Here is a 13,846-nt window from a genome sequence, read left to right on the forward strand (position 1 = left end):
AGATTACGTATCTCATACAGATTAAGGGGGTTTCAAGGGAAAAATCTGAATCTAATTACTTTCATTTAGCTTATTAGAATAAACAATGTTTATGGAATTTTTTGTAGCGACATGTTTAAAAATTTAATTGAATCAAATTAGAGAATACTAAATCTATAGACCAGTAATTTTATTTTATCAATGTTCTAATTTTATGATATGATTAAAAAGAATACTGGTGGGGAAATATAATGAATTTGCTTGGTCAATATTTAAACTTTTCCTGTTCTAAAAATCTGAATGGAGAAAAAGCCAACTTGTAGTTTTGACTCTGCCCCCTGAATAAATTGCCTGAAGCATTTCCAAACCTTGAATGGTTATAAGAATCTTAACCTAACGCTATGTGGATTAATTTAATCCTAATCAAAGTATACTGCTTATGGGAGAGAGCCTTTAAAAATAGAAACATTCTCTTCTTATTTCTTCCTTCCCATTTTTACTTCCATTAATGGTTGCAGATGACCTTAAGATTGATCCATCCTTTCTCTAACTTTCATTCAAGATCAGAATTCTAAAATTTAGTCAGTTTGGGAAAAAGTCCAAGACAGAGTTTGGGAGTGGTCTTCGAGAATTTTTGTCATATCCTCTGTTTCTAAGGTATTGCTGGTATTCCTTCTTGTCTAAATCCCTAAAAAATTTTCCTGGTTCCATACAGAACTTTTTACCACCAACTATGATCAAGTCTTTCTTTTGTGCTTCTTCAAATTCACCATCACATACGGCAGTGCCTTCTTCATTCATTGTTTTAAGAACAGACTCTGAAACTTGTGCTACATATTTATACTGGTTTTTTTCCAATATTTGATTCTGTGCTTTCTCCAGCTCGCTAGCTTTATGAGCTTCCTTCTGCTCATCTGCTGTATTATTATGAGCATTCTCCTGTTCCAACATTTGAGTCTTTGCAAATTCCCCGAAAGTAAAATGAGCTTTTTTTTTATCATCAAAGTCTTTCATCCATGTTTTTTGCTGATCATTCAGGGCTATTCTCTGTCTTTCTTCCAACTCCTTAAGCATCATCTCAGCCTTGTGCTGTTCTGCTAAAGCAATCTTCTGAGCTTGCTCTTGTTCTTCCAAAACTTCCCTTTGAATCTTGGCCAATTCATTTATAGCATGATGAGCTCTTACTTGTTCATCTATGGCGTTCCTTTTTGCTTCTTCTTGGTCTTCCAGGGCTTTTCTTCGTGATTTTTCTAGTTCAGCAAATATCTCCTTAGTTCTCTGCTGTTCTTCAAAGGCCAATCTCTGTGCTATCTGTTGTTCCTCTATGGCTTTAGCATGTGCTGTCTCCAGCTTTTTCATAGCCAGTTGTATTGCCCTTTTTTCTTCTAATACCCTCTGCTGTGCTCTTTCATTTTCCTCCATGGCCATCTTTTGAGCTATTGCCAAGTCCTCTAGAGCTTTCTTTTGAGCAATGTCTAATTCTTCTAGAGACTTCTGCACTTTTCCCCTTTCTTCCTTGGCTTTTTTTTCAGCCCTTTCTTGTTCTTCTTGAAACTTTCTCTGAGTTCTTATAAGTTCTCCCAGAGCAGCCTCAGTCAACTGCTTTTCTTCTTGAGATTTTTTTTGTGCTTTTTCTTCTTTCTCCAGTATTTGTTTATGAGTTCTTTCCAGAGCCTCCAGAGCTATCTGAGCATTCTCCTTTTCTTCCAGGGCTTTCTTCCGTGCAATTTCTAGTTCTTCTAAGGCCTTCTGTATCTTCCCTGTTTCTCCCACTGTTTCTCCCATGGTCCTTCCCTGCTCATTTTGGATGCTTCTCTCTGCCCGTGACAGTTTTTTCAGAGCAGCTTCTGCCATTTTCTTTTCTTCCTCATATTTTTTTTGTATTTGTTCCAGTTCCATCTGGGCTTTTTTTTGCTCCTCCAGGGTCTGCTTATGAGCTTTTTCCAGAGCATCCAAAACTTTCTGAGCATTTTCCTCTTTCTCCAAAGCCACTCTCTGAGCAATCTCCAGTTCTTTTAGTTTTATATGAATTATTTCTTTTTCTTTGTTTGCTTTTTGCTCAGCTTTTTCCTGTTCTTCTTGAAATTGTTTTTGACTTCTTGAGAGTTCTTCTAGGGCTGCCTCAGCCATTTTTTTTTCAGCTTGACACTTTTGCTGCACTTTCATTTGTTCCTCTATGGCCTGAGTATGAGCTCTTTCTATATTATCCAGAGCCTTCCGAGCGTTCTCTTCTTTTTCCAAGGCCTCTTTTTGAGCTATTTTTATTTTTTCTAGCTCTTTCTGTGCACTCTCTAATTCTTTCATTACTTGCATCTTAGATATTTCCTGCTCTTCTTGGAATTTTTTCTTAGTCTCTAAGAGTTCTTCCAATGCTACCTCACACATCTTCTTTTCTTCTTGACACTTCTTTCGTGCTTGTTCCAGTTCTTCCATAGCAGCTACCTGAACTTTCTTCTGCTCCTCTAGGATTTCTTTATGAGCCCTTTCCAAAGCCTTCTGAGCTTTTTCCTCTTCTTCCTGAGTTTTTTTCTGAGCCACTTCTAATTCTTCTATAGTCTTCTGAGTCCTCTCATTTTCTTTCATTGTTTTCTCCTTAACTTTTTCCTGTTCTTTGTGGAATGTTTTCTGGGTTCTTAAAAGTTCTTGCAGAGCAGCTTCAGCCATCCTTTTTTCCTCTTGAATTTTCTTCAGTGCTTTCTTCTGTTCTTCCAGTGCCTGCTTATGAGCTCTTTCAAGAACATCCCGAGTTTTTTGAGTTTTCTCCTGCTCCTTCAGGGCCTTCTTCTGGGCATTCTCTAATTCTTCTAACTCTTTCTGTACTATCTCTCTCTCTTTAATTGCTTTCTGCTCTGCTGAATGCTGCTCTTCCTTGATTTTTTTCTGAGCTTTTGATAATTCTTCCAAAGCAGCCTCAACCATCTTTCTTTCATCCTGAGATTTCCTTTGAGCATTTTTCTGTTCTTCTAATGCCTGCTTATGAGTTTTTTCCAGACTGTCCAATGCGTTTTGAGCTCTTTTCTGATCTTCCAGACTCTCCTTTTTAGCTGCCAATATATTCTCTAAGGCCTTCTTCTGAATAATGTCTAATTCTTTTAGCATTGTCTTAGCTTTCTCTCTTTCTTCTAATGCCTTTCTCTCAGCTGTTTCTTGCTCTTTTTGTACTTGTTTCAAGAGATTTTCTAGGGCTGCTTCAGCCATTTTCTTTTCTTCCTGAGATTTTTTCTGTGCTTGTTCCTGTTCCATAATGGCAGCCAAACGAGCCTTCTTCTGTTCCTCTAGTACCTGTTTATGGGCAATTTCTAGAGCATGCTGAGATGTCTGGGCCTTCTCCTGTTCCTCCTGAGCTCTCTTCTGGACTTCTTCTAATTTTTTAATGTTTCTTTGAAAGTTTTCTCTTTCTTCTCTTTCTTTCTTTTCTGCTTTCTCCTGTTCCTCTTGGAAAGTTTTCTGGGCCCTTAAGAGTTCTTGTAGTTTTGCCTCAGCTATTTCCTTTTCTTCTTGTGATTTTTTCCATGCTTGCTCTTGTTCTTGAATAGCTAACTGAGCAGTCTTCTGTTCATGCAGGGCACATTTATGGGCTGTTTCTGCAACCTCCAACGCTTTCTGAGCCCTTTCCTGTTCCTCCTGAGCCTTTTTTTGAGCTATTTTTAACTCTGCAAGGGCAACCTGAATTATTTTTCTTTCTTCCATATTTTTTTTCTCAGCCATTTTCTTCTCTTCTTGGAACCTCCTCTGAGTTTTTAAAAGTTCATCCAAGGTTGCTTCAGCTATCTTTTTTTCTTCTTGAATTTTTTTTCTTGTTTGTTCTTGTTCTTCCATTGTTGCTATCTGAGTTCTTCTTTGATCTTCCAGGGCCATTTTATGAGATCTTTCTATAGTTGCTAGAGCACTCTGAGCTTTTTCTTGTTCCTCCAGTGCTTTCTTTTGAGCAACTGCTAATTCTTTGAGGCCATTCTGTATACTCTCTTTTTCTTCCATAATTTTTTTCCCGGCATTTTCCTGCTCTTCTTGAAGTTTTTTCTGAGCTCTTAAAACATTTTCCAAAGCAGCTTCAGCCATCCTTTTTTCTTCTTGGGATTTCTTCCATGCTTGCTCCTGCTCATCAATGGCAGCCATTTTAGCTTTCATCTGATCTTCCAGGCCCTCTTTTTGAACTTTTTCAAGAGCTTCCAGAGCTTTCTGAGCTTTTGTCTGTTCCTCTATGGCTTTCTTCTGTTCAATCTGCAATTCTTCTAGGGCCTTTTGAATTCTTTGTCTTTCTTCCATGGTTTTTTCCTCAGCTCTTTTCTGTTCTGCTTGCATTTTTCTGTGAAAGTTTGACAGTTTTTCCAACGCTACCTCAGCCATCTTCTTTTCCTCTTCAGATTTTTTCTGTGCTTGCTCAAGTTCTTCAATGGCAGACACCTGAGCTTTCTTCTGTTCCTCTAAGACTTTCTTCTGAGCAATGTCTAATTTTTCAAGAGCCTTTTGTGCTCTCTCTTTTTCTTCTCGGGCTTTCTTCTCAGCCATTTCCTGCTCTTCTTGGACTTTTTTCTGATATTGTGATAGTTTTTCCAGGGCTGCCTCAGCTCTCTTCTTTTCTTCTTGAGATATTTTAAATGCTTGTTCCTGTTCTTGAAATGCAGTCATCTGAGCTTTTTTCTGTTCCTCTAAAGCCTGTTTATGAGTTCTTTCTACTGCATCCAGGGCATTTTGAGCTCTTATCTGCTCCTCCCTGGCCTTCTTCTGAGCAATCTCTAGTTCTTCTAGGCCCTTCTGAGCTTTCTCTCTTTCTTCTATTGCATTCTTCTCAGCCTGCTTTTGCTTCTCTTGCATTTTCATCTCAGCATGTGCAAGTTTTTCTAAAGCTGCTCCAGCTTTTTTCTTTTCTTCTTCAGCTTTTTTCTGTGCCTGTTCACATTCTTCAATGGTAGCCATCTGAGCTTTCTTCTGCTCTTCCAGAGCCTGTTTATGAGCTTTTTCTACATCTTCCAAAGCTTTCTGAGCTCTTGTTTGTTCTTCAAGAGCCTGTTTTTGAGCAATCTCTACTTCTCTGAGAGTCTTCTGAGCTATCTGTTTTTCTTGTATTGTTTTTTCTTCAGCCATTTCCTGTTCCTTTTGGAACTGTTGCTGTGTCCTTAAAAAGTCTTCCAGAGCTGCCTCCATCTTTTTCTTTTCTTCTTGCATTTTTTCCCATTCTTTCTCCAATTCCTCCATGGCTTCCAGATGAGCCTTCTTCTGCTCCTCCATAGCCTGTTGATGAGCTATTTCTACTGCTTCCAGAGACTGCTGACTTTGGTTCTTTTTCTCAAGAGCTTTCTTTTGAAGAATTTGTAATTCTTCTAGGGCCTTCTGAGCTTTATCTCTTTCTTCATTTGCATTCTTCTCGGCCTGCTTATGGTCCTCTTGCATTTTCATCTCAGCTTGTGCAAGTTTTTCTAAAGCTGTCACAGCCCTCTTCTTTTCTTCTGTAGCTTTTTTTCGGGCCTGTTCATATTCTTCAATGGCAGCCATATGAGCTTTCTTCTGCTGTTCTAGTGCCTGTTTATGAGCTTTTTCTATATTTTCCAAAGCTTTCTGAGCTCTTATTTGTTCTTCAAGAGCTTGTTTTTGAGCAATCTCTAATTCTCTGAGGGTCTTTTGAGCTATCTGTTTTTCTTGTACTGCTTTCTCTTCAGCCATTTCCTGCTCTTTTTGGAACTGTTGCTGTGTCCTTATAAGCTCTTCCAGAGTTGCCTCCATCCTCTTCTTTTCTTCTTGCATTTTTTCCCATCCTTGCTCCTGTTCCTTCATGGCTTCCAGATGAGCCTTCTTCTGCTCTTCCATAGCCTGTTGATGAGCTATTTCTACCTCTTTCAAAGCCTTCTGAGCTTGTTTCTGTTCCTCAAAGGCTTTTTTTTTAATAGTTTGCAATTCTTCTAGGGTCTTCTGAGCTTTCTCTCTCTCTTCCATTGCTATTTTTTCAGCTTTTTGCTGTTCTTCTTGGAGTTTTCTTTGAGTTTTGAAAACTTCTTCTAGGGCAGCTTCAGCCATCTTCTTTTCTTCTTCAGACCTTTTCCTCAGTTTTTCTTGTTCTTCTATGGCAGCCATCTGAGCTTTCTTCTGTTCCTCCAGTGCCTGTTTATGAGCTTTTTCCACAGCTTCCAGAGCTTTTGCTGCTCTTTCCTGTTCCTCCATAGCCATTTTTTGAGCAAGCTCATTTTTTTTTAAGGCTTCCTGAACATTTCTTTCAGAGGCTTTCTCTTCCTGCTGTTCTTGAATCTGTCTTTGAATCTTTGACAATTTTTGTAAGGCTTCCTCAGCCATCTTCTTTTCTTCTTCAGATTTTTTCCCGATTTTTTCCTGTTCTTGTATTACAACCATTTGAACTTTCTTTTGCTCTTCCAACACTTTCTTATGAGCTTTTTCTACATCTTCCAAAGCTTTCTGAGCTCTTTCCTGTTCTTCCAGTGCTTTCTTATGAGCAATTTCTAAGTCTCTAAGGTTTTTGTGAGCTAACTGTCTTTCTTCTGCTGCTTTGTTTTCAGCCCTCTGTCTCTCTTCTTGTATTGCCTTCTGAGTCCTGACAAGCTCTTCCTGGGCCAAGAAAACCATTTTCTTTTCTTCTTGAATTCTTTTCCACTCTTGTTCCTGTTCTTCTACTGCAATCCTCTTAGCTTTGTTCAGCTCCTCTAAAGCCTGTTTACGCATTTCTTCTACAGCTTCCAATGCATTCTGAGCTCTTTTCTCTTTTTCTAGGACTTCATTTTGCATCACTTCTACCTCTTTTAGGGTTTTTTGTATAGTTTCCTTTTCTTCCATCACTTTTATCTGAGCACTCACCTGCTCTTCTTGGGTCTTTTTCTGATTCCTGAAAAGCTCTTCCAGGGCTACTTCAGCCATCTTCTTTTCTTCCTGAATTTTGTTCCTAATTTGTTCCTGTTTTTCCTTCACTGCTCTCTGAACTTCCTTCTGTTCCTTCAGTGCTTTTATATGAGCCCTCTCTAAAATTTCCACAGCATTCTGAGCTCTTTCCTCTTTCTCAAGACATTTTTTTTTAGCAATCTCCAATTCATTGAGGGCCTTTTGTATGCTCTCTCTTTCTTTCATGTCTTTTTTTTCAGCATCTTCTCGCTCTTCTTGGATGTCTTTTTGAGTCCTGAAAAGCTCTTCCAGGGCTACTTCAGCTATCTTCTTTCCTTCCTGATTTTTTCCCCTTATTTGTTCCTGTCCTTCCATCAATGCTGCCTGAATACCTTTTTGCTCTTTCAGGATCTTTGTGTGAGCATTTTCTATAATTTCTTGTTCCTCCCTGAAGCTGTTTTGCACATTCTCAACTTTTTCAAGGGCCTTTGATATATGCACTCTTTCTTCAATGCTGTTTCTCTGTTCTTTTTGGATTTTTCGGTGAGCCATGGAAATTTCTTCCGGATCAGCTTCAAACTTATTTTCTGGATTTTGCCCCCTTGTTTGTTCTTGTACTTCCATTGATGCTATCTTTTGTTCTGACACTGCCATTTTTGATATTTCTACCACTACTACCACAGCATTCTGAGCTCTGACTTGTTCTTCCAGAAATTTATTTTGAGCAATCTCTAATTCTTTGAGAGCCTTCCATGTGTTCTGTCTTTCCTGTTCCTTTATAGTTTTCCTCTGAAGAATCTCAGATTCTTCTAAAGTGTTTTGTGCACTCTGACTTTCTTCCATTACATTTTTTTCAGATGTTTTCTGCTTTTCCTGTTCCTTTATCTGAGCTACAGAAATGTTTCCCAGAGCTTCTTCCACCAACTCCTTTTCTTCTTCAGATAGTTTCTTTTTTTCCTCCAGGGCCTCTTTATGACCAATTTCTAAGTTTTTCAGAGCTAATTCTTCTAGGAATTTATATGTTCTTTCTCTTTCTTCTTTTGCCACCTTCTGATTCTTTCTCTGCTCTTGGACTTTTTTCTGAACTGCTGAAAAGTGTTCCTGAGCTACTTCTTCCATCATCTTTTCTTTTAGAGTATTTTCCTGTGCTCTCTTCTGTTGGCCTAATGCCCACATATGAGATTTTTCTAAAGCTTCTAGAGCTTTTTGAGCTCTTGCTTGTTCTTCTAAGGCCACCTTTTTAGCAATTTCCAGTTCTACAGCTTTCTGAGCTCTCTCTCTCTCTTTTACTGCTTTCTTTTCTGAACGTTCTTGTTCCTCTTGAAATTCTTTTTGCATCCTTAAAAGTTGTTTCATGGTGGCTTCAGCCATTTTTTTTTCTTCTAGATAACTTTCTCTTGCTTGCTGTTGTTCTTCTATAGCAGCCATCTGAATCTTTCTTTGTTCCTCTAAAGCCTGTCTGTGGGCTCTTTCTACAGCTTCCAGAGTTTGTTGAGCTTTTTCCTGATCTTCCAAAGCCTTTTTCTGAGCAATCTCTAATTCTTCTAAAGCTTTTTGTGCTTTCTCTCTTTCTTCTTTAGCTTGCCTCTCAGCTCTTTCCTGCTGTTTTTGGATCTTTCTTTGAGCTTCTGTCAGGTTTTCTAAAGCTTCCTCAGCCATTCTTTTTTCTTCCTGTGACTTTCTCTGAGCATGCTCCTGTTCTTCTATTGCAGCTATAAGGACTTTTTTTTGTTCCTCCAGAGACTTTTTATGTGCTCTTTCCAGAGTGTCCAGGGCCTCCTGTGCTCTTTCCTGTTCTTCAAGAGCCTGCTGCTGAACTCTCTCTTGTTCTTCCAGGGCTTTCTTTGTAGCCTTTTCAAGCTCCTCTAAAGCCTCTTGTTGAGCTCTGGCCAGTTCCCTCAGAGCTGCCTTCTGTATTTTTTCTTGTTCTTCCAGGATTATTTTAAAAGTTTGTTCTTGTTCACAGAGTGCCTTTTGCTGTGATTTTTCCTGCTCATCTAATAATCTCTGTAAAGTGTTTTCTTCTTCATCAGTTTCTTCTCGATAACTTCTGAGCTTTTCATCCAATTCTTGCTGAAGAGCTCTTAATTGTTCCTCTAACTCATTTTGATGGACTCCTTGGTGTTTCATATCCTTCTGCTTAAGGTTCACTTGTTCTTTCAGTAAATTATCTTGGAATTTTTCTTCTTCTTGTTCTTCTTCTTGTTCTTCTTCTTCTTGTTGTTGTTGTTCTTCTTCTTGTTCCTCTTCTTCTATTTCTTCTTCTTCCTCCTCTTTCTCCTTCTCAAAATAGTTACCTTGTTTCCTTTTGCTTTCCTGAAAACATCTACCTATGTTGCCTTGGGCCATACACCTCTGTTTTGTCAGAACTATTTGACTTACTTTTGGTTGTTCTTTGGTGTTTTCCCCCCAATTTTCTCTCCATTCCTCTACAGTTTCCTTGTCATTTCTTCCTAGTTCTTCAGATGTCATTTGAGATCTTTCATGCTTCTTACAAGTTTCTTGAAGTTCACTCAAAAGAGCCTTATCCTTCTTTTCGTCAACTTTCTGTTCCTGCTTCCTCCTGAGTCTTGCAATTTTCTGGGCCTTTAGTTGTACTTCTTTTAGCAAAGCATAGGATTCTTCATCGTAATCTAACTGGCATGCTAAGGCAAGGTCTTTAGCTGCCTTTTGCCAGTAACCAAGTATTTGCAGTGCTTTTCCTCGCCACTTGTAGGGCTGGGCTGAGTCAGGATTTATTTGTATGGCTTTATCACAGTCCCTAATTGCAGCAGTTGGCTTTTGTAGCTTCAAATAGACCCTGGCTCGGTTTGCATATAAGATAGTAAGATGTGGATTAAGCTTAATAGCTTCTGTGAACAAATCTAAAGCTTTAAAAAGTTCTCCTTTATTGACGGCATCAAAAGCTTCTCTTTTCTTTTCATTAGCTAGTTTTTGCATTTCATCAGTTACTTTCAAGTTTTCATTTCCCATCTCCTGAGGAAGATCTTCATCTGACTCAATAACCTCTTCAGTATCAATTTCCAATTCACTGTCTTCACTTTCTGACTCAGTTTCATATTTTTGTTTCCTCATAGGTCCTTTCTGAGCCCTTCTTTCATGCAGTTCAGTATGTTCTTGTTTTTCATAATCCATAAACTGATCTTGTTCTTGTACTGCAGACATGGGATAAGTTTCATTTTGATCTTCTGAACAATAAAGAGGAAATATTTTATAGTTTTGGGAATTATGCAGAATTGTCTTTTCTTCAGAAATGTGAAATGTTCCTGTGTCCTGTTCTTGTATGCAAGACTCATGAATAACTGATTTATCTTGAGGACTATTTACTTGTATTTTCCCAGGAGCTTCTTTCATTTTGCTCATCTTCTCTCCCTGGTTACTTCTTTCCTCTGGCTTTTCCCACCATTTAATTATTTTGTCATCTTCTCTTTGTAGTTCTTTCATCTTGGCATAAGTATCTTCATCATAATCCAGTTGACAGGACACAGAGAAATCTTTAGTAGCCTCCTGCCAATAACCTAACATACAAAATGCCTCTCCACGGCACTTGTATGATAAGGCCATATTAGGATTTAATTTTATGGCATTGTTACAGTCCTTTATGGCAGCAATTGGCATATGAAGTTTCAGAAAAGTACTGGCTCGGCAAACATACAAATTAGTAAGATGGGGGTTTAGTTTGATAGCTTTGGTGAATAATTCAGCTGCTTTTTGATATTCACCTTTCTCCAAGGCATCCAAAGCTGCTTTTTTGTTTTCACTGGCCTGCTTCCACTTCTCATCTGTCTCCATATTTTCATCTGTTATTTCTTGGGAATCTTTATTATGGTCTAGCTTCATTTTCTCTTCTTTGTTCCTTACTACTTTGTTCTCCAGTTCAATGCTAATACTTTTCTCTCTCTGGTCTTGTTTTTGATCCTCTAAAATTACCTGTGCTTTCTTAATCTTCTCCAGTATCTCAGATTCCTTATATGTAAGGATGCACTTTGCTTGCCTTTCAGAAATTCTTTGAAATCCTGATTTTAATTGCTTTAGTACTGAATTGGCCTCTTTGTCATATTCTAACTTAGAAGCTAAAGCAAAATCACAGGCTGCTTTTTTTAAACAGCCTAATTCCTTGAATGCTTTTCCTCTCAATTTTAATGGTTCTGCTGATTTGGGATTCAGTTCAATGGCCATGTTGCAGTCTTTAATAGCAGCATTTGGTTTTTGCAATTGCATATAGACATTGGCACGGTTGATGTAAGAACTGGAAATGCTTGGGTTCAACTCAATAGCTTCAGAGAACAGATCAATGGCTTTTTGAAGTTCAGCTTTAGCTAGGGCTTTCAAAGCCTTTTTATTGTTTCCATTGATTTGATTCCTTACCTCATCCGATATATAAAGGTTTTCGTATTCTATTTCTTTGCTATTATTCTGTAATTGTTCCATATTTTCCCCATTACAATTCTCCAAATTGTTCTCATTCCATGCATCTTCCTGAAGCTCACTGTCTGCCTCTTCTATACAGATGCCATTTGGAGTAAGTGAAAAGGAGCTGACTACAGTTTCTAATGATTCCCGGAGGAAAAGACGATCTTCAGAATTTGTAAAACTGAGATCAGACCTGAACCTTGGAAGATTACTTGATCCCATGATGAAGAAAAATGTTGATTTAGCTGGATCTTAAGGGGAAGGAAGAATTTTAAAAAATTAATCTAAGAGAGGATTTAATCCTTATTCTAATGAATGGTCTTATGAAAAATGGCCTTCATTCCTCTCTGCCATGGTCCTACTTCTATACTACCATTACTACTTAATGAAGTAAAACTTAGTGTTAGAGTCAACAACAAAGAAAGTTTTGTGATGTCATCAATCATGTCATCACTGGAATCCTCAAGTATTGTGCTTTAAGAACTTCAATAGAAACATCTTATCTCCTTTATTGATTGTGCTTGAATGAGGTTAACGGTAAAATATGGAATGAGGATGCTTATTTTTTTAAATGCACAAAAATGTTTCTAAATTACTTTATTGTATAGAAAACTGCAATTTACTGGTTTATTGAAATGCCCTATCAATATTTTTAATTAAAAATATGAAATATCATGATTTCAGATGTCATTCAGACTTAAAAATTTGGAATTAATATTGTGGCAGATTGACTATAATGTACCAAAATCAAATGGCATGGATACAACTAAAAACTTTTTTTTTGCACATCAGCCTTAAACTTTTGGACTTCCACACCCAACATGCTAAAAATGAAGCCGGGTTAAGAAATCCCTTTCTGAATTTCAACAAATTATTCTGTTTTAGCTTTAAAAATATTTGTTCTTAATTCAGATTACAAAAATGGGAAGTTTTAAGGTCAGTTAGTAGGAGTGGCTTATAAGCTCTGTAACTAAAGAAACCAATGTTTAGCTAATTGGCAATTATAGTTTAAAAGATTGATCCTTTATTTCACTGACATAAGACATTATTTTTACCACTTTATTTTCATAAAAAGAAAAGGCTGATTCAGATCCTTCCACATGGTAACCTGTGGAAGTAATGCTAAAGCTGGGAAGGGATAGAATGTTTCTGCTAATGTGCAGAGTAATCAGTTGGACAGAAAATATCTGTCTACAGTGAAATAATGGGCAGCAACATGCTTGAGGTGGCATGTTAAAAACCCACCACTTTCAATGTGTGGTTAAAAAAAAAGATGAGTGGACTAATGCCCTTGGGACAGTTGAGGACAGTATCATGCATTTCAGCCCTTGAGAAATGGTCAGTGGTTCATACTCGCCAAGTTGGTCACACAGCTTCCTTTCTAGCTGATCTATGCAGAAGAAATATTGTGTGCGAAATTAAGTTAAAGGGACAGTTTGTTATAGAACCGAATAAAGGCAATCTGATCTTGTAGAGATAATGAATTCCAATATAGGTGTAATTAAATATGAAGCATTTAAATTGTATAACAGAAATATGAAATGGTGCCCATGTAAGGCCTGACCGATAATGTGTTTTTTGTGGATAGATTCAAGTCTTATGTATTTTTATGTATCTCTAATCATAACCATTTCAATGACTAGATCCTTTTAACACATGCAACAAGGATTTCAATGGTTTAAGCAAGTGAACCACTGAATTCCCCACCCTCCCATGGACTGATGACAAAAATTCTGCAATTCCCTTCAGAACAGTAAAATTCTGTTCTCTTCCCTCCCCCCCATCTCTTACTGTCTCTTAATAGGTGTGTCAGATGGATGTTAACACGCATGAAGAAACTTAGTAGTTAAATGGGTGGGTGGGTAGCATACAAAATGTCAGTCATTGAAAACCTCAGAATCCCAACCATGGAAACTAAACTGATTGATTCTTGCTGTTCCAACCTGGGAGTGAAAACTACCAGTGGGGACCTTGGTAAAAGCCATTTGGACAGAATAACCAGCCATTATTATTGTCCAAACTGAGAATGATTTGGTCTCTTCTTTGTTACACCTGTTTCAATTTCAGCTGATTTTAATGCAGGAGGATAATAGTTTATAACTGCTTTGCTTCATCCATGACCGCAAACAAAAATGACAACCCTCAGAATCATCTGCATTTCTGAGAGCCATTTTTAAACAGAAGGAAAGGTGAAGGCCTATAATTCAGTATTTTGTGTTTTGTTTGGGTATACAGATATTTTTGTTAGGGTGTGATATGAGTAATTTTGCTTATGTGTATATTTCTTGAATATTAACAACTTGTTTTTGCAAAATAGATGCTGCAGGGGTTTGGGATAGAAATACATAATCTGACTTTTAGTATTTAGATGTCACCAATTATTTATTTTATTTTATTTATTTAATTATATTTTTACCCCGCCCTTCTCCTTGAGGACTCAGGGCGGCTAACAGCCTAATAAAAACAAATACAAAAATACAAAAATACTACCATTAAAAACATAATTAAAAGGAAATATTAATTTGGCCTTTGTTATTTTAAAAATTATTTTAAAACCCAACTAAAAATTACCCCTTAGGCCAGTCCTGCTAGCTTAAATAGCCATGTCTTGAGGGCGCGGCGGAAGGAAGGG

The 13,846-nt window shown here is 37.6% G+C and overlaps 1 protein-coding gene across 1 annotated transcript in view; it reads right to left on the reverse strand.

Moving 5' to 3' along the window:
• Window positions 1-561: 561 nt before the first annotated feature.
• The window catches only part of LOC114922348 (trichohyalin-like), a 19,038-nt gene continuing 5,753 nt past the window's right edge, over window positions 562-13,846 (reverse strand). Inside the window, exons 3-10 of the mRNA XM_029283500.1 lie at window positions 12,132-12,204; window positions 9,099-11,465; window positions 7,912-9,017; window positions 6,715-6,843; window positions 5,500-6,153; window positions 4,903-5,169; window positions 2,800-4,218; window positions 562-1,734 (exon numbers count right to left, since the gene is read on the reverse strand). Coding sequence (XP_029139333.1) covers window positions 562-1,734; window positions 2,800-4,218; window positions 4,903-5,169; window positions 5,500-6,153; window positions 6,715-6,843; window positions 7,912-9,017; window positions 9,099-11,465; window positions 12,132-12,204 — 7,188 coding nt within the window. The remainder of the gene's footprint in view (window positions 1,735-2,799; window positions 4,219-4,902; window positions 5,170-5,499; window positions 6,154-6,714; window positions 6,844-7,911; window positions 9,018-9,098; window positions 11,466-12,131; window positions 12,205-13,846) is intronic.

Source organism: Protobothrops mucrosquamatus, unplaced genomic scaffold (genome assembly GCF_001527695.2).
Source record: "Protobothrops mucrosquamatus isolate PMUCROS unplaced genomic scaffold, P.Mucros_1.0 scaffold111, whole genome shotgun sequence".
Classification (NCBI taxonomy): domain Eukaryota; kingdom Metazoa; phylum Chordata; class Lepidosauria; order Squamata; family Viperidae; genus Protobothrops; species Protobothrops mucrosquamatus.